Source organism: Zingiber officinale, unplaced genomic scaffold (assembly GCF_018446385.1).
Source record: "Zingiber officinale cultivar Zhangliang unplaced genomic scaffold, Zo_v1.1 ctg232, whole genome shotgun sequence".
Classification (NCBI taxonomy): domain Eukaryota; kingdom Viridiplantae; phylum Streptophyta; class Magnoliopsida; order Zingiberales; family Zingiberaceae; genus Zingiber; species Zingiber officinale.
Genome location: NW_024589907.1, coordinates 107,535 through 126,789, shown reverse-complemented (window position 1 = coordinate 126,789; position 19,255 = coordinate 107,535). Strand labels below are relative to the sequence as shown.

Genomic DNA, 19,255 nt, shown 5'->3' with positions numbered 1-19,255 from the left:
GACATACAAATTTATTTTAACTGATAAATTTTAATCATTTAATATTGCCCAATTTAATAATAACGTTGGAAAATTGTTAGAAGTTTCGCTTGAAGAACACAAATTTCGTCAAATAAAATAAAATAATAGATTTATTAAAAGCGATAAGCTTGAGATACATTTAGCAATTCATTTAGGTATAATTAGTACAAAATCATTATTTTTATAACAGCGTCGGCGGTTGACGTCAGCTCCCTTGCTTTTGACACGGTTTGCACTACTCCGTCCCTTCCATTGCGAGTTGGCGAGCAATGGTTCGACCGCTAGTCCAACCCTGTCCTGACACAGCACAGCGAATCCGGCACCATTACTTTTAAGATGCGATTTCGGTCACGATTAATAAAGTGCTTCGCTAACGACGGGCCCAATTTGACAATTCCAATCATTCTTTCGTGACTTACTTCGCGAGCAGAATTGAGGGGTTTGTTTTCCTCCTGGGCTTGCAGCTTCCGCTGACCTCTCTCTCTTCCTCTCTCTCTCTCTCTCTCTCCGCTGCTCATCGCCGTCGAGGAGCAGCAATGGATGCGGGGAAGAAGAAGCCCGTAGTGTCGGACGCGGGGGCTTGGGCCATGAACGTGGTCAGCGCCGTCGGCCTGATCATGGCCAACAAGCGGCTTATGTCCAACAGTGGCTACGCTTTCTCCTTCGGTATTCCCTTTCCCTCCCCCATTCTTCTTCCTCCTCGATTTAGTGCTTCTTTAGTTCGTTAAAGGGTTCGTTTTCTTGATCGTGAGATGAAGAATGTCGTTGGCTCGATGGAGTTCCTGGGGGCCGGAGAGGAGAAGTTTGAGCAGAAGAGTCGAGTTTCTAAGCTTCTTTTTGTGTTAGAATCGGGATTTGGATTTGGATTTGCGATTTTCGATGTTTTATCCTTGAAAACAAAGTCGACGTCAGTATGACAGTGTTTTGTCAATAATCGAGAGCTTTGGGTCGAATTGGAAACGCACGGAAGCTTTCTGTGAGATTCTCCAAGTTTATTGTACGATCAGATCTATGATATTCTTGAGCTTGTTTGATTTAGTTGGATTTGAGTTCTAGTATGTCTGGAAAAGCGAGCAACATACTCTTAAAATCTACGTTTTGATACTTTCTTTGTTGAGTTGAACTTATTTCAGATCTACAAAGATGTGCAATCCTCTAAGATCGCTACAGTTTGTAGGTTTTTTTAACAATAGCGGGGAAACAGTTAGCAGAACTTGAGATTTTTTCTTTTTCATGTTGGATTTTCATTTCGGACAAGGCCATTAATGTGAACCCATGCTGGTGAATTTGGAGCTTCAAAATTTATTAAAATAGTTTCTAGTGCTACTTTTGCTGCAAGCCCTTAGGGTGATCTGGGAGAGTAAAATTGACTCTAGATCTGAAGACTATGACACGATGATAGCTAAGGGGCCACACATAGTGTGTGATCTATCTGTTATGAGATTCAATGTGGAGTTTTGGTAAGTCATAAAGATGGACCTTGTACTTATCAACAGTCTTGAGGCACTGTGTTATAACAGTTCGCTTAGACCTATAGGGTTAGGGTGCTTTATATAGAAAAACAATATTCTAATTCATCAGTGTTCTTCCACTTGTGGTAACTATTTAACATTCTTATACAAACTACAACAGGCATAAGATCATCTGTAAGACCTTCGTCTGTGTGTTCTTCTACTTGTGGTAAATATTTAACATCTTATAAAAACTACAAAAGAGATAACATCACCTGCTATACTGAAATAAAAGTGCACCATTTGTACAATCTGATATTTGGTCAAGAAATTAACTCTAATTGAGTTTACTGACATCAATCTGGAATTTTGCAGCAACCACTCTAACTGGGTTCCACTTTACTGTGACGGCCATTGTTGGTTGGATTTCAAATGCAACAGGATTATCGGTCTCCAAGCATGTCCCTTTATGGGAGCTCTTGTGGTTCTCCATTGTTGCTAATATGTCAATTACTGGGATGAATCTTAGTCTCATGTTGAATTCTGTTGGATTTTATCAGGTCATTTTTGTGTGTGCACTTTTACAGAGGTTCATTTATAACCTCTTACACAAATGTGTCTCAGTTTGGACTTCAAAATGTGCAGATATCAAAGTTGAGCATAATACCAGTAGTGTGCTTGATGGAATTTTTCTTGCACAGTAAACACTACTCATCTAGGGTGATAATGGCTGTTACAGCTGTGGCATTAGGTGTCGGTATCTGTACGGTCACTGATGTAGAGGTCAAATCAAAGGGCTTAGTTTGTGCCTGCGTAGCAGTATTCTGCACCTCATTGCAGCAGATTGTGAGCATCTATAGTTTCTGCTATACATTTGATCAATTTATTTTTTATTGCAATGTCTTTCTCTATCCATCAATTGGAATTTGACTTTTGAAAGGTTTACTTCACGTTGTCTAGTTTCTTATGTACATAAGTTAACAAGTGCTGGATACTCTCGCTTGATGAATAGAAAAGCAACTTTATTATTCGTTTAAACTATTATCTAATTATGTGTGCTACATGTGGAATGTAAAGGTCACGTGAAGATATATTTGAATTTCCTGTTCACTTGTTGATTTCTAAGATTTTTTTTGTTTTTTTCGTGGATGTAGTTATTTGATAAGAAGAAATAAAGAAATTTCTTGGTCATCTGCCCTTACTCTGATTCCTGTTTCATTTTTTTTGTTATCTAAGGACTTTTTGTTTCTTTCCATTCTGTGTGCTCTCAGAATTCATTCATGTTTCTCAATTTGATAGTTAATGGGGCCAATTTCATACATAAAATTTTCAAGATCCTCAAGGCTTGGCACCTATAAATTTTAAATTATGAATACCACAAACTTTGATCATTTGTAGATTCATTCATGTGTGCTCTCAGGAGCCGTCATTTGTTTTTGGCAATACAAGAGGATCTGACTTGAAGGAAAAAAGAGAATCACCATAATATTTCTTTGTTGCTTCTCTTACTCATTTTTCCTTATACAAGGTCACATCACTAAGATGGAGATCATCTTTATAGAGTTTATTTGGAGCATATTCTTGGTTGTTCAGACTTCAGAGCACCAAAAAAGAGATTCTAATTTGTTTGTTCCCTTTTTTCTATCAATTTAAATTGCAACATACGAATTTTGTATGAATAATTACTTACTACCATTCTACCAATTGGGTATGAGCCTGGCGCATGAAAAAATAAATCTGATTTATAGATTCTAACCTAGGAGAGCACACTTGTGATCCAAGACTTTTCAGTAGACTGGTTTATACGATATCTTTAGTTCTTGAACCTCCTTGAGAATTTGTTTCTGTTAAAGTGTCGATTATAGTTTTTAGGATGTGATTGGCTGATTGCAGAGAACAATGGACTAGGTTGTGATGTAATTGTTCCAACTTTGTTGTATCTAATCATCTGATTTAAGTAATTTTATTTTTCAGACAATTGGGTCTCTTCAGAAAAAGTATGACATTGGTTCTTTTGAGCTTCTAAGTAAAACCGCACCGATTCAGGCTATCTCTCTTCTCCTCTTCGGTCCAACTGCAGACTACTATCTGAATGGGCACTTGATCTTCAAATACCATTACTCTATTGGAGCATTTGTAAGTTCCAAAAATACAAAATACCTTTTTTTTTACTGAAAATTGCTTGACCTAAGCTTCAAGTTCTGTTTGAAATTGTGCACATTGAGGTAGGCAAAATTTGCATTGAAACAATGACACATTGATAAACTCTAAATCTATATCTGACTGATTATTCAGGACATATTGAATAAGAGTGACATGCTGTTAAATAAATGTGCTCATGTGATAATTATAATTGATTATCCAGGACCTGTGCTTTCTTACTTTCCTAGCACATTATTGATTATTTTGACTTTGCTAGTTGACCAATAATAATAACAATAAATAAATATTTATCTGGTATGGTAAACATATCCAGTTTTACCTCATTGAATTCCAATTACTTGCAATTCATCTTATCGAGATTACCATGAAGAGTGGCTTGTGGTCAGTAAACAAAGTATGCCTTCTCACGAGAAAAGTTGGTGATTAGGTTAGAAAGAAGTATCCACACTAGTCAATAAAAGATGAGGGCTTCAAACAAGCACAAATGTTTTTGGCAAAAAATCAATTGTGGTGTCCAGAGCCTATCGATGCAAGCACACAAAACTATAACAATGAACTCAATCATAACTAGAAACAAAAACAAATACAGCATCCACATTTTTCTCTCACTATCCCTTTGGTGAAGTGTTAGAACAAAACAAAATGAACGAGATTACTGAAGAACAAGAAAGGGAAGGCATTATTCAGCCTCTGATGTTTGGCTCGCTGACTAAGCTTCAAGAATGCTCAAGGCTCAACAATCGAACTAGGGGTGCTTTGGTTCTGACGTTGTTACCCATTGACTGAGGTGCTAGGTTCGAGCCCCCATCTGCGCATGCTCTTATCAATTTAAGTCCCTATTTTAGGCACTGTTGACTGAGGTGCCGCGTTCGAGCCCTCTTATCAACTCTTTATCCATCGGATACGTGGTACTGAGGCTCCCAAAAAATCCCTTCGGGGGTTTCTGGGGTATGGGGCCGCAGAGCGGTGGGCCCAGTCACGTTAAAAAGTTTACCCTACCTTAGTTTCGGTCCCCTCGGATGGGTCTAGTGGCTAGCGCATGAGGTATTGCCACAATGAGGTCTGGGGTTTGAATCTTGGTAAAGTCGAGGTAAATACCTCCCTTATGTGTTAGTCACTATTCCAAAGGCTAGTAGCCGCTCGTGATTTACCTCCTCCGTGTTGGCTTTGGGACGGGTTGGCGGGGGCGCTAGGAGCGAGCGTATTCGTCTTTTGCCACAACAAAGAATGCTCAAGGCTCGCCAGATTGTTGACACATGAAGGAACATAGACTTTTTTAGGAATTTTAAAATTCATAATGCCTTGATGAGCAAGTTGAATTTCTCAATGGAACAAAGCTCAAGGAGGAAACAACAGTGTGGAAGCTTTGTATACTTTCTGGTGCAAATCACAAAGGCCACAAATAATGAACTAAGCATTTAGGATGAATGATTTACGAAAAGTAGGCATTATTATGCTCTAGATTGCCAGATGATGGCGCAAGTCCAGGCTAATTTGGCTAGAGACTTGTTCCCATTTGAGTCTGCATTCTTTCTTTGGTTCAAGTGCAATTCAAATAGGAAGGAGGAACTAAAAACATTGATTTATTCAATTGTCAATATAATGGATAATGCTTGTTTTGCTTCAATTAACAAGGGAGTTTTCGTCTACATTTGGTAATACCCTAATGAAAATTTATTTGCATTAAGGTTTTTGAGATTAGAGACCATGAAGGAACATCAGTGGGAAGTGGCAACCTCTTGTCATGAATCACCAGTATATCAACATTTCATGAAACACATCTGACAACAATGTGTTTAATTAGAACAAGTTTGGTTATCAATGTAAGAAAAGGAAAAGATTTGTTTGTAAGAAACTTTAACAGGGCTTTTACAAGTTGATAACTGTAGTAGATATGGAACAACTCCTCTGAATTCCTGGCAGACTAAGTTTGTGTTTTGCAGCTATTCATACTTCTCTCGTGTATCCTCGCCGTCTTCTGCAATACTAGTCAATACCTCTGCATTGGCCGATTCTCTGCGACATCATTCCAGGTCTTAGGGCACATGAAAACTGTGTGTGTTTTGATCCTCGGATGGCTACTATTTGACTCAGCTCTGACCCTGAAGAACATTCTCGGGATGTTGCTTGCGGTGCTCGGCATGGTCTTCTACAGTTGGGAAGTGGAGCATGAGAAGAAAGCTAAGCTGGCTTCAGATGCAAGAATCGACAGCGTGTTGGCAGGCGAAGACGCAAGGCTTTTGGGCAAGGAGAGTGGTGCTTCCAAGTATGATATCGAACTTTCCCGTTCAGAGAGCTAGGTCAGTTTACTATTGTTTGCTCCGCCAATTGATTCTACACGTATTTTTCTCCATCAGTTAGTTTCATTCAATCTTTAACTTCATCATTTTCGTCCAAATTGTTTCGGAATCATGTTAAGCACTACGTTTACTATATGAACCATAGTTTCTGTTGTAATGAAGTAGTTCTACGTATCTGTTTCCATTAGGATATTTGAGCATGCAATAACTGTGATTGTGCTATATATATATATACATCCTTACTTTGCACATTCATTGATGACTGAGTGTAAATTCAAAGGTTCATTTGGATGCTTCGATTCAATTTTAAGGATCGGAAAGTCCGGACGGGCTTCTCGGTGTCCGGCTTGACACTCAGTCGCCTATGACAGTGCAGAGTATCAAGTATATATATATTTGCTTTGCTTTGCTATGGAACAAAATTTGTGGACTGCTGCAGATCTACCCTCTGGCAGGTCTATGTAATTTTTTTTTTTCTAAAATCTAAAATTTTCTCGTGTCTTAGTCTTCACATTGTCTCGTCACTGGTCACGTCTACGGATCGCCCTAGGTCGGACCTTGTCAGGATTATGGCTGGATCGCGATCAGATTCCAGTCCGATCACAGCCGTATGCCAGCCAGATCCTGTCTTGCCGGATCAAGGTTAATTATCATCGGATTCCAGCGATGATCCGGCCACGAACCGGTCGGAGTATATATATATATATATATATATATCTTACTATTTTATTAAAAATCTCCCTCCTTTACTAACTAATTTTGGTGAAGCCTAAAATGAATTTACGTTACTGTCCTTTTTTTCTATTCACACTAAAAATAATTCCAAGGTTTATTAGTAATTCCACAAGCGAAACAATACGACGTATTATTATGAATTTTTCTCATCATTAATTTTCTCTGGTTGTTTTATATAAAAAAAATAAAGTTCTCTTTAGTCCCACGTCTTAGAATTGATAATACTATGATCAAAGAAACTTCTATAAATATTTTAAGTCGATTTTAAAAAATATACTTTTCTTAGTTTTTTTTTACTAAGATAAGTATAATATTAAATTAAAATAATTTTTTTCATAGGGAAGTCTATTATAATAATTTATTATTGGGGTCTAAATAATTTATATATTATTATATTACATACATAACGTGTGTGCACGATCACACTAGTATATATAAAAGTATATATCGTTTATGAGCTCTTCCACAGTTCCAATAACGGGAGGGAAACGGGACTGCCGTTTGGGTCCGCGGAGGGATTTCGGGCGCTTACATCGACAAGGGTCCAAAGCGCGTGTTTACAATGATGGCATACTGCTTTTCTTATAGAGGCGGACTCGTGATTCGATCCCCACGCGGGCCCCTCAGCGGCCACCGTTGGATGACGAATTGAGAAGAAGGTAGCAAAGTGAGTACGCGAAGCCTTCAGTCGGCAACGTAAAGTGACTCCTCTCACTTCGTGCGGGAGGAGTCGGAGGGAATCCGACGAACCGGATGCGAGAATGATGAATCCGAACAGTTGCAACGGCATCGCCTTTATTAAAAGTCCGGTGTAGAGCGCGTTTCCACCGTTTGATTTTATGATTTCGAATCTCGAAGCGTCGTCAACGGCGAACGCGCGTTGTCGCAGAAATATCGCACGCCGCCGCCCGCACTGTGCTCGTGGTCTCCCGAATAAAACCCCACTCTCTTTTCCTTTATATCTCTCGTCTTCGGTCTCCGTCGTCAGAAGCCAAATCAAGCTTCGTTAATCGTCGGCGATGGATGACACTCCAGCTCCGGATTCACCGAAGCTGCCAATCCCTGGTCGCCGGAACATCCTCATCACGAGCGCCCTCCCCTACGTCAACAACGTCCCTCACCTCGGCAACATCATTGGATGTAACTTGCCTCCTAAACCCATCTATTCGATTCTTCCTTTTTTTTTTTCTATCTATTTTTCGTTCGAATTCACGTGAGGAGATTTTCTGCTTTTGTATGGACGAAATATGAATCTTTTCCGGATTTTCGATGAAGGCGTTTTGAGCGCGGATGTGTTTGCTCGGTACTGCCGCCTAAGGGGTTATAACACCATATACATCTGTGGCACGGATGAGTACGGGACCGCGACAGAGACGAAGGCTATGGAGGAGAATTGCTCTCCTGAGGAAATTTGTGATAAGTTCGTACTTTGTTAATAATCTATGTTCTGCTTTGTTTATTTTGCTATGTCAATTTCGCTTTATTCCTGTGATCTGAACTTTCTAGATGTGAATTTAGGTTCCTTTGATGGAACCAATGCCAGTTTAGGTACTTTTATTAATATTGTGCTTTGAGCTGAAATTAATTGCATTTATTTTGTATTTTTTTTTCTTGTCCAAAGGAACTTTTGTCAACTCGAAGTAGAAAACTTGGTTCTTTTTTCCGCAAGAACTGCCTCCGTTTTCATCTTTGGATATGATAGCATCAAATTTTTTTTGCCTACTGAACCTATACTAATAGGACTGTATTTAGGCAGAGATTATGTAGCTCCCTTTATAATCCAGATTTATCAGCATCTGCAAGATTGATTCATAGATAAGTAAGATAGAGCCCTTCTTTCCATTGTTTTTTAAGAATGAAAAGTAGTATGTGATTGGTCTAAATTGGGTTGACTGCTCAATTTCATTTATTTATTTTTTCTTAACTCAAATGCTCACTTTTGTACATATTTTATTATATTCCACTGATACATTAGGTACCATGCAATTCATAAGGATGTTTATAAGTGGTTTGACATAAGCTTTGATGAGTTTGGGCGCACATCCTCTCCACAGCAGACCCAAGTCTGTCAATCAATTTTCCAGAAACTGATGGAGAATAACTGGTTGTCCGAGAATACTATACAGCAGGTACTTACTTGGTTCTATTGAATCATATAACATTCTTCAAGAGATGAGAGATCATATTTACTTCTTTTTTTTCTAATATAATCTTGAAATCTATTGCAGCTTTATTGTGATTCATGTCAACGTTTCTTAGCTGATCGTCTTGTGGAGGGAACATGTCCTACACTAGACTGTCATTATGGGTCTGCACGTGGTGATCAGTGTGAAAAGTGTGGAAAATTATTAAATCCTACTGAACTAATAGATCCAAAATGCAAGGTAAATTTTACTTTAATGTTTTTTCTCTAATCAGTTCTCAATTATTACCTTTTTTTGGGTGAAAATATTGTTATATCATGCTCAAGCCTTATACAGAAGTCTACCTTACGTTTCTTATGTCATTAGGTTTGCCAAAATACCCCACATGTACGTGATACAGACCATTTGTTTCTAGAGCTACCTTTATTAAGAGGGAAATTGGAAGAATATATTGATGCTATGTTGGTAGTTGGCTCGTGGAGCCAAAATGCTGTTCAAGCAACAAATGCATGGCTGAAGGAGGGCTTGAAACCGCGCTGCATCACTAGGGATCTAAAATGGGGGGTTCATGTACCACATGAAAAATATAAAGATAAGGTAAAAAACTTACCTATAAATGAAGTTATCCATACTTGTAGGCCACTTTTATACATCTAGGGAAATTTTAAATTGTTGGATTATCATCTCAAATTAAGCAATTACTTCATATTCACCTAATTTGTTCATCACTAGGTTTTCTATGTGTGGTTTGATGCACCAATTGGATATATCTCAATCACTGCATGCTACACTTCTGAGTGGGAGAAGTGGTGGAAGAATCCTGAAAATGTAGAGTTGTATCAATTCATGGGGAAGGATAATGTGCCATTTCACACGGTAGATCTTTTCTATTTTCTTGAGACTATGTTATTTGATTGACCATAATAATGGTGCTATGTTTTATTTTAGGTACTTGACTAATACTTATAAAACATTTTTTTGCTCGTGTATAGATTGTTCCTATGAAAAACTTAGGTTTAACTATATCATATAGCCTTTGGAGCTCTACCTAATTGAATCTCTTAGTTTTTTTTTTTTTTTTACTTCTGATACTCCCAAGTTTCTGAATGTGGATTGTGATTTTGTAAATTTAGTTGCATTAAGATTCTAGCATCACACTTTTTGTTCTTATATTGTCATCTGGAAATTAGAAATTGTCATATTTTTATTCATTGTATTTGTTTTTGGATTTACATATATTTCAAATGTGGTCTACATGTTTGATAATTATGCACTAATCTTATCCAATCATTCTACACTTGTAGTGAACCACAGTAATCAATTAACTGCATAGTTTTCTATGGCTTCCACATAATTATATTTTTGTATTTGTTTGAGAAAATTATATTCATGAACGTTAAAATTGAACATCTTGATATATATATATATATATATATATATATATATATATATATAATATAAAATATGATACGTCTATTGGGATTTCTGCCTAGCAATGAACTGGGTCCCAATGATCATTAGATTTGTGGCAGTAATGTACAAGCCAGAATGACATGTTCTTTTCCATGCCAGTTACAAGACAATTGTATAGGATGTATGAATTGTACCATCATAGTATCACGTAGCAATTATGTTTTGCTGCATATCTCAGTAAAGGATTGAGATGGCTAGTTAACATGCTATGGCATTGGTGTATGAGAACCCTTTTTATTAATGCCTCAATCACATTTTTGACATGATGAATGTTCTAGTTTGGTAAAAAAAATTTACAAATTGGATATACATGTATAAACACAAGTATTTTTCAATTTTTTCATGAAAATTTTCATTTTAAACTTCATTTTAGGTAATGTTTCCTTCCACTCTACTTGGAACGGGAGAAAAGTGGACAATGATGAAGACCATCAGTGTGACGGAATATTTAAATTATGAAACAGGTACCATTATCTATACCTTTTGTTTTCACATGATACTGGGTTTGTAACATACACTATTTAAATTAGAATTACAATTTGTAGTTAATTGATAATCTATCAGATATGGTCCCCTGTTTGGCAAATTAATCGACCACTTGAAGGAATAGTTCAAAAGAAGAATAGAACTAGAAAAAATACATGTGGATTATAGGTGCCTCTTTGCTATTTCACTGCTACAAGGAATCATCTATTATGCTATCAATAGTTTTAAGTACTAGTTAGTACTAGCCATATTATCAGATTGTAGATCCCGGAAAGTACTAGCATACCAGATTGTCACTATATTTATTATTATTTGTTGTACTATTTGAGTGCAACAATCTGTTGAGACCATTATAAAAGTGGCATTTAAAACTTTGGTAATACTTAAGTTTGATTTGTTACTTGCAATTAATAGAACTGCAGATGCATGTGTTTTGTTCATTTGAGCATATCACTTCCTCTATGACAGGAAAGTTTTCTAAAACTAAGGGCATAGGAATTTTTGGTAATGATGCAAAGGAAACAAATATTCCAGCAGAAGTATGGAGATATTATTTACTTACCAATAGGCCTGAGGTTAGTTCGAAAGTCATAACTGGGTTATCTTTTACCATGGATATCAAAATCCTCATATATAGTACTGCAATTTAGAATTGACCCCCAACTTCTTTGGATGATGCAGGTATCTGACACCTTATTTACATGGGTAGACTTGCAGGCTAAGCTGAATAGCGAATTGCTCAATAATCTGGGAAATTTTGTGAATCGTGTATTGAGCTTTATTGCTAAACCTGAAGGTTAGACAACTCCTGTGTTTGAAATCATGTACATACAGCACCTTAGAACTATAGTATTCTTCATTAAAGATAATGATTCAGTTGCTCAATCATAATCACTCAAAGATTATGCTTATCCTTTGCATAATTTCCTATATTACAAGATTATTCTCCCCGTGTCGCTACAATCTCCATTATTAAGTTGGTGACTTCAACACAATTGGAAGAGGCCCAAAAGTGTTTCTTCTACCTACTTCTGTAATAGCAGTATTCCTGTCAAGATTGTAGTGGCTATATTTTTTTTTTGTTTGTTGTCATCGAGATGCTTAATATGCCAGTAAGTTTTTTGGTAATCCTTTGTTATGTCTTTCTCTGCAGGATCAGGGTATAATTCTTTCGTTCCTGATGCGCCAGATGCAGAATTACACGATCTAACCAAAGATGTAGGAGAAAAAGTTGGTAAATTGGTTTATCAATATCTTGACGCTATGGAAAAGGTGATTATTGGCTTCAGTTGCAAAATTATAGCTTGCATTAGTTGAAACCTACTACTGGTTGATTTTCATATGCAGGTAAAGTTAAAGCAGGCATTGAGGATTGCTATGAGCATATCTAGCGAAGGAAATGCATATCTGCAAGTACAATACAATCCATCTTTTCTTTCTTTTTGACGATTTTCAGTAAGTAGGCAACTATTATGTTATGAATGCTCAATTGTGAATTTGCACTTTAGGAGAGCCAATTTTGGAGGCTTTACAAGGAAGATCCTACATCTTGTGCCATTGTGATGAAGACAGCAGCTGGGCTTGTCTACCTTCTTGCAGCTTTGCTAGAACCCTTTATGCCTTCTTTCTCCAAGGAAGTAAGTTTTCCTTGCACTGACTGTATTAGTCTTAAACACACACTTTTGAGTAACAATGCGATTTATTTTGCAAATCAGGTGCTAAAGCAACTAAATTTACCACCTGCATCACTTCTCTCATTCTACGACGACAATGGAATATCAAATATTGGGAAAATGCCTTGGCAGTTTCTGCCTTCTGGACTCTGTATTGGGAAACCTGAGCCACTATTTAAGGAACTTGTATGCGGCATTACTTACTGTGTTTATCTCCCTCATTCTCTAATAGCATAAGTTGCTGGAGTACGTAGATAACCTATTTAATGCTTTCCTTGTGCAGAAAGATGAAGATGTAGAGTATTTTAGGGCAAGATTTTCAGGTAGCCAAGCTGAAAGAAGGAAAGCAGAATCTGATGCAAATAAGATAGCTGAACAGCTAACGAACACCAATATAACAGGTTTCATGAAAACACCACATCCTTTTTCTCGAAACTATGTAATTCATAGTCTGTGTATTGTTTATCTATTTAATGACTAGGCAAATGATTTGATATGAAATAACTATCTAGTTTTCTGTTATTTTGCAGAAACTAGTGCAAAGAAACACCAAAGCAAATCAGGTCAAAATACAAAGGCAGAGGCTGCAGAAACTGATTCATCCATTTCAAAACTAGACATCCGAGTGGGCATCATAAGAAAAGCTCAGATACATCCAGATGCTGACAACCTTTACGTGGAAGAAATTGATGTGGGCGAGGAATCAACAAGAACAGTAGTTAGTGGACTAGCCAAGTGCATTCCTCTTCAACAATTGGAGGTCAAATACTACCTTTTCCCCTGCACCCTTCATTGAATGTGTGATCTTATCTACCCTAAATTGCAGAACCGCAAGGTCTGTGTTCTTTGCAACTTGAAACCAGCAACAATGCGTGGCATTAAATCTCATGCCATCGTCCTGACTGCATCAAGCAACGACAATACAAAGGTTAATTAGTTACAACTTAAGTGCATTTATGCTCTAGCAAGCAACTGATACGTGAAGATTGGACTGATGGCTTGCAGATGGAATTGGTTGATCCACCTGCGGCAGCTGCAGTGGGCGAACCAGTGACTTTCCCTGGATACTCCAATGAACCAGAAAGAATATTAAGTGCAAAGAGCAAGGTGTGGGAGAAGGTGCAGGCAGATTTGCATACAGATTCAGCACTGGTGGCCTGTTACAGGGATGTCCCCTTCACAACATCGGCTGGGGTATGCAAGGTCGCAACCATCGCCAATGGCGTAATAAGGTAGAATCTTATTTATCTGTAGACTGATAATCGCCTACTCAAACTCTTATTGTTCACATACAAGGAACATACAGTGTAATGTATTGATCAAATTGGAATGTACAAGTTGAATGGTGCGTTCCATCTTGTCTACCAGTATTAGGAAACACCAAAGTGTGGGTTCAATAGAGTGACAAGACCAAGAAAAATGCACAAGATAAACTCAAAAGCAGTTGCCTCAGATTTGCAGAATATCAACACAGCCCCAAGAGCTAATCAGCCCCGAAAGATGGTATTTTGATGATTAGGTTTCTTCACAGGCAACAAGAGATCAGTGAGCACAACACAAATGTTTACCAATATTCCTTTAAAAAAAAGAATAAATTTTGCGTAAGAGCGAATTGAGAATGGCTCAGAATTGCAGATTCACAACATGGCCAAAAGAGGCCAATCAGTCCCAAAAGATGGTGTGATCAACAAGCGATTCTTCACAGGCGAAGATGTAAATCTAGCACTGAAATCACAGATAAAGAACGAAAAAAAAAGGTTGAAAGATCAAGCGAGTTAAAACGCCTCGGATTAAAAGAATGACAGCATGGATACAATGATCCAATCAGCCCCGAAAGATGGTATTTGGTTTCGGATTTCTTCACAGGCAAATCAGCAATGCAAACAACCGAAAACCAATGACGAAAACCATGAGAGGAAATAGAGATCGGGAAGAGATCATCAGATAACAGAGGCGACGAAAAACCCTAACCTCGATCGAGCCGCCCCGATTCCGTTCTTCACGAGCGATGGGGAAGCAGGCGGAAGCGGGGTTACTTATAGGAACAGGCGACCGGATCTCACCGTTGGATCCTTAATCGGACGGACGGTTTTATTCGGTTTTAAGGGGAAAATATTAAACTATTAAAGTTAATTTTATTGGATATTTAGTTTTTTATAAACGAGAGAAATTAATTGTGTCACGAGATATTGACACGTGGAGGGAGGCCCCACTTGGCTGACAAAGCGGGGCCTGCCAGCTCACCGAGATGGTTGCTATTACCGCCGAAGAAGAAGGCAAGCAGGCAGCCCCACAACCATTGGATTCCTTCCTCCTCCAGAATCCCAGCCCTACAAGTAGCAGCGGCAGTCGCCGTAACAATGGCGGATCTCGTTTCCCTCCTCTCCGATTCTCTCGATTTCCCATCTGCCTCTCTCCGCGTGGATTTCACCCGTCTCCTTTGAATCCTTCCTCGCCTACTCTTTCCAGTTCCGGAGCTCTCTCCTGACCCTCCTTTCCGGATCGATGCCTTGGTCCCCCAGATTTCCTTGCCTGGCTCTGCCTCCACCCCATCTACTCCGCATCAATTTGCCGCCCTCCTCCCTCTCTCAAAGCCGAGCCACCTGGGAAGAAGTTTAGGTGGTGGTTCCTGTTTCCAAAGACGTGATTTTGTTACAAAAATCTCCGTTTCAAAAGGTACCTCTTCCCTCTGTTTCTTGTTTGATTTTTGAGCGATATTTTCCTTTTTACATAAAAATCGATTTTTTTCTCTCTTTATCTTCGTCTCTCCCTATACAAACAGACAGATCTAGAAATATGTTATTGCAGTTGTGTGTGTGTGTGTGATGGAAAAAAAAACATTGTTTTTTTTTCTCTTGCTTTAAGTTGCAGCTATATCATGCCAACGTTTCCAGCTGTTCCAATGACTTCGATCAATGGCCAAGGCACTAAGCAAGGTGGCATTGCTGGATTTTCAAGTTGTCCAACTTCAAATACTTCTGGTATTCCTGGAGTGAGTGGAAAGCAAAGGTTGAGATGGACTTCAGATCTTCATAGCCGCTTTGTTGATGCAATCACTCAACTTGGTGGACCAGATAGTGAGATTCTCTTTGATTCATGTTTTTCTTTCCCAGCTGTTTAGCTCAAATTTGTTTCTCTCAGCCAATTTTTATTTTGCAACAATGTATCTCTGCTTATAATCTATATACTAAATAATGATACAGGAGCAACACCAAAAGGTGTTTTAAGAGTAATGGGTGTACCAGGAATCACAATATACCATGTGAAGAGTCATCTCCAAGTATGCATTGTTCCTTCTAACGGGAGTTTTTGTACTTCATAATTTTATGTTTTCTTTAATTCAATTTTGCAGAAGTACCGCCTTGCAAAGTATTTACCAGAATTGCCAATTGAGGGTAAAAGTTAATTTTGTTCTTTATTTATGCTTAGGAGGGCTGTTCAGTATAGTTTTTTAAAAAAATAAAAATATTTTATGCAACATCTGTTCCTGGAAATTTATCTTTGTTGGGAATTAAGTTCCGGATGAATGATGGTTACAGGTTCTAAAGATGACAAGAAAGATTCTGGCTGTCCACTCTCTGATGTGGACTCTACACCGTAAGTGGCCTCTTTAATATGTTAGTGTTAGCATTCTTGTCCTTTGCCTTTGATGCAAATTCCATGCCACAAAGGTTCAAAAATATTTTAAAAAGGAGATTTAAATTGAAAGATGAATAAATATGAGGAGTCTAATGACTCTAATCTTTATCTACTGTAAGTTAGTGTTTTCCATTCCTTTAGACAAAAGCTTATGTTGGTTATTTGAGTTAGGATGGTAAAGTATCTTGTATTATTTGAGCTGCAAGGTTCTATATTTAATGTATTGGTCTATATTTAGTTGTTCATGTGGTCCAACAAGAACTTCTTGCTTGGTCCCCTAGTTTTCTAGTAAAGCAGAATTGGTGTGTGGTCTATATTACTTGGTTAGGTAACTGTAGATGTCATGCCTAGTATGTATATTGTCTTTCACTTAATCTGAGATTTTTCTATTTGATAATGTTCCATCCTTCAGTTCACTAATCAATAGTTCTATGAAGAATAGTTTGATAACAAAGCCTGACATCATTTCAACACAGATAGGAAGAAATTGTACTTAAGGATTAACTATCTACAAGAACTTTTTCTGTTAGGTATGCAAATACTAACCTGAAGAAAAACTGTGTAGATGTTAAAGTTGAGTGCCCTCTTAGTATTGCAAGAAATAACAAGTACATGAAAGCATGAAGAAATGAAAACACAAAATCAACAGATTAAGAACAAACAAGAGATACACAACTTGGTTCAACATGGATGCATACATCAGAGGTTTGTATGGAGACATACTATCACGTTATAAGGAATACATAAGATGGTTCGGGGCATGCATTGACGTAGGTAAAATCAGGTTGGTATAAAGTACTGGTAGAAATTGCTTTGGATTCTTACACGTTTTAGCCCATCAAATGGCATAGAATTTCAATTAGTCTTCACTGCTACAATCTCCTGATAGAAGCTAGCTGTTCAGTATCTCTCTACTCTCAATGAATGCATCACAACGCAAAAACCCATCGAGTATCATACATATATAGATTGCTTGTCATTCATGTCTGTAGTGGCCATCTGATGAAAAATTCTTATTCCACCCCATGTTCACATGCCATCTTTTTCTTACTACAACCCTTTCTTAGTGGTGGTACTAGAGAACATTTCTTTTTTTCTTTCTTTCCTTTCCTTAAATTGTTGTTTAGAAGTCAAACTAGATTACTTGAAAGGAGGTTAAAGATTAACTTTGAAATTTGCTTTTGATTTACTGTGATTGTCTTCTCCTAATTGCAATAATTGCTTGCCTTGGTTATGTCTTCTTGCTTCTCTTAATTTTTAAGATTATTAATCCTACTAACTTAACCCTATCCCTTGTTCTCCATGGATATCCTGCATCAGATTAGCATGATGTTCTGCTTTGTCCAATTTGTTGTCTTCGACCGTATAGAGAACTTTTCTCTTGCTGCAAAATGATTCCTTAGTTACACTTGCTAAACACTGAAGTTACCTGCCAAAAAGAATCTTTGCTACTAATTGTAAGATGATTATTTTTCATCCTGTGTTTTTGTGTTTTGTCATTTGGCTACTTAAGACATCATTGGATTTGCGTACTGCTTTGGGCAATTAAACTTAATAAAAATTTAATTACTAGTTATTTCCGGTGTGGGTTACACACATCTTAATGAACTTGTCTTTCTTCCAGAGGTACACAGTTGAATGATGCTCTGAAGATGCAAATAGAGGTGCAAAAAAGGCTTCACGAACAGCTTGAGGTGTGTTTCATTGGTCATTAGTCTTTCTTTACGGACACTGCACAAATTTCTCCCGAAAACTTGGAAGAAATCAGTGCCTAAAAGAATACCATCTTTATGACTCCTGGAGTTGGAGATGATCTAGTCGGTGTCATGCCAGTTCTTATTCATTACCAGACGCATTATTCTTCTGCATTAGCATGCATGGTAACAATAGATAATCCTTTAGTAACTTCTTCCATTCGAGTTACGAGCCTCACTGCAGATTATCAGCTATTCATGGTTGATGCAAAACATGGTTTACTTCATGCATCGAAGAGAAAACTCATTTCGCATAACTATAGGATAGGTAATTGTTAGCTTTATTTATCATTGAGCCAAGTCTTGAGTCAATGCAGACACACTGATCGGTGAGGGATTGATTTTCATGTTCAATACATGTGATACTTTTGGCCCCCCTCATTCTTGTGCATCATTCAGGTACAAAGGCAGTTGCAGCTTCGAATTGAGGCGCAAGGGAGATATCTCCAGAAGATCATTGAAGAGCAACAGAAGCAAGATGGCACAACCAAGTCCTTGGACGAAAAAACAATTAAACCATGCCATTCTCCTTCGATCCGCGATTCCCATGGCAAACTACCATCTTACAAGGAATCAAGGATAGTCGACCAGCTCCCGCACCATGAAATGCCTGAGCAAGAATCTAAGCCGGAGCTTCACGGCCATACTAACCATGACTACATGAAAGAAGTAAAAACAATTTTAGCTTTAGGGCACTGAGAACTCTGTTTTGCAGTATTGTAGTCCTAGCTGTTGAGAGCTGCCCCATAATGAATCTGTGATGACTAATTCTATTTGATCTGTTGAACTTCCATTAGGTTCATTGGGGAGAATTTGTGATTAAATTTCTATTAGATCTATTGAATGCGTGATGATTAATTGGTTCATTTTTTTTCTATCTTTATTTCCTAATTTTTCCACTCTAGTAAACTTAATTTCTGATTTCAATGGATATTACTATTTCTGCTAATTCCAAATATATATAATAGCAATTGATTAAAAAAACGCATTTTAAGTTATTTTTAAAAAAAAAACGCATTTAACTTTTAAATTTTGCGAATGATAATTTTTTTTATTTTATCTCTTCCATCCAAGAAAGTCTTCCGTTTCTATTTACATTAAAAAAAAATTAAGGGGAGGGATGGGCGTATCTGGTTATATTCCTTTCTTCCTCTCACCACTATATCATTATTGTATTACATTTAAAGAATATTATTATTGTTATTATAATGTTGAATTTTAAAAATTAATATTGTATAATTATTATTATGTTTATTTTTAAAAATAATATTATAGTGATGTTGATTTTTAAAATATATATCATTGATCATGTTCGTGCACTGAGTCGATGGAACTGGGGACGTGACACTCTCTGTTGTTCCCCGGTGATCTTCACAGCGACGTAAGCCTCTGATGAACCTGCAACAAAGTCGGGCC

General features: G+C 37.6%; 3 protein-coding genes, 1 long non-coding RNA gene and 2 other non-coding genes across 12 annotated transcripts; 3 read left to right on the top strand and 3 right to left on the bottom strand.

Annotated features, from left to right (window-relative positions):
• The first annotated feature begins 447 nt into the window (after nt 1-447).
• LOC122037049 (UDP-rhamnose/UDP-galactose transporter 3-like) lies at nt 448-6,122 on the top strand. The gene is made up of 5 exons (XM_042596504.1): nt 448-687; nt 1,848-2,032; nt 2,118-2,318; nt 3,447-3,608; nt 5,579-6,122. Exons 1-5 carry the CDS (start codon nt 558-560, stop codon nt 5,933-5,935), a joined length of 1,035 nt encoding a protein of 344 aa, XP_042452438.1. The 5' UTR covers nt 448-557; the 3' UTR covers nt 5,936-6,122.
• Nucleotides 6,123-7,624: 1,502 nt separating this feature from the next.
• LOC122037062 (probable methionine--tRNA ligase) lies at nt 7,625-14,303 on the top strand. Of its 5 annotated transcripts, none has more exons than XM_042596523.1 (18): nt 7,625-7,810; nt 7,892-8,090; nt 8,646-8,799; nt 8,899-9,054; nt 9,181-9,411; nt 9,547-9,690; nt 10,661-10,751; nt 11,242-11,348; nt 11,455-11,569; nt 11,927-12,045; nt 12,121-12,186; nt 12,282-12,410; nt 12,489-12,632; nt 12,730-12,847; nt 12,977-13,206; nt 13,273-13,374; nt 13,452-13,678; nt 13,743-13,804. In XM_042596523.1, exons 1-18 carry the CDS (start codon nt 7,690-7,692, stop codon nt 13,786-13,788), a joined length of 2,499 nt encoding a protein of 832 aa, XP_042452457.1. In that variant the 5' UTR covers nt 7,625-7,689; the 3' UTR covers nt 13,789-13,804. The 5 variants fall into 5 exon arrangements, with proteins under 5 accessions (XP_042452457.1, XP_042452458.1, XP_042452460.1 ...); XM_042596524.1 differs by lacking the exon at nt 13,743-13,804 and adding an exon at nt 13,815-14,303 and having other exon boundaries at nt 7,626-7,810; XM_042596526.1 differs by having other exon boundaries at nt 7,626-7,810; nt 7,946-8,090.
• LOC122037066 lies at nt 13,029-14,460 on the bottom strand. Its single transcript, XR_006127492.1, has 2 exons — nt 14,418-14,460; nt 13,029-13,348 (listed from the first exon to the last, which is right to left on the bottom strand). It is a non-coding gene; the product is annotated as an uncharacterized LOC122037066 (long non-coding RNA).
• On the bottom strand, nt 13,891-13,981 carry LOC122037097. Its single transcript, XR_006127496.1, has one exon. It is a non-coding gene; the product is annotated as a small nucleolar RNA SNORD96 family (small nucleolar RNA).
• On the bottom strand, nt 14,227-14,316 carry LOC122037098. The gene has a single exon (XR_006127497.1). It is a non-coding gene; the product is annotated as a small nucleolar RNA SNORD96 family (small nucleolar RNA).
• A 245-nt stretch (nt 14,461-14,705) lies between the features above and the next one.
• On the top strand, nt 14,706-18,705 carry LOC122037065 (myb family transcription factor PHL7-like). 3 transcript variants are annotated; one of them, XM_042596528.1, is made up of 7 exons: nt 14,706-15,122; nt 15,312-15,523; nt 15,650-15,726; nt 15,799-15,841; nt 15,986-16,043; nt 17,710-17,779; nt 18,239-18,705. In XM_042596528.1, the coding sequence occupies exons 2-7, from the start codon at nt 15,325-15,327 to the stop codon at nt 18,536-18,538; spliced, it is 747 nt and encodes a 248-aa protein (XP_042452462.1). In that variant the 5' UTR covers nt 14,706-15,122; nt 15,312-15,324; the 3' UTR covers nt 18,539-18,705. The 3 variants fall into 3 exon arrangements, with proteins under 3 accessions (XP_042452462.1, XP_042452464.1, XP_042452463.1); XM_042596530.1 differs by having other exon boundaries at nt 14,707-15,122; nt 15,341-15,523; XM_042596529.1 differs by having other exon boundaries at nt 14,710-15,122; nt 15,318-15,523.
• The last annotated feature ends 550 nt before the right edge of the window (nt 18,706-19,255 follow it).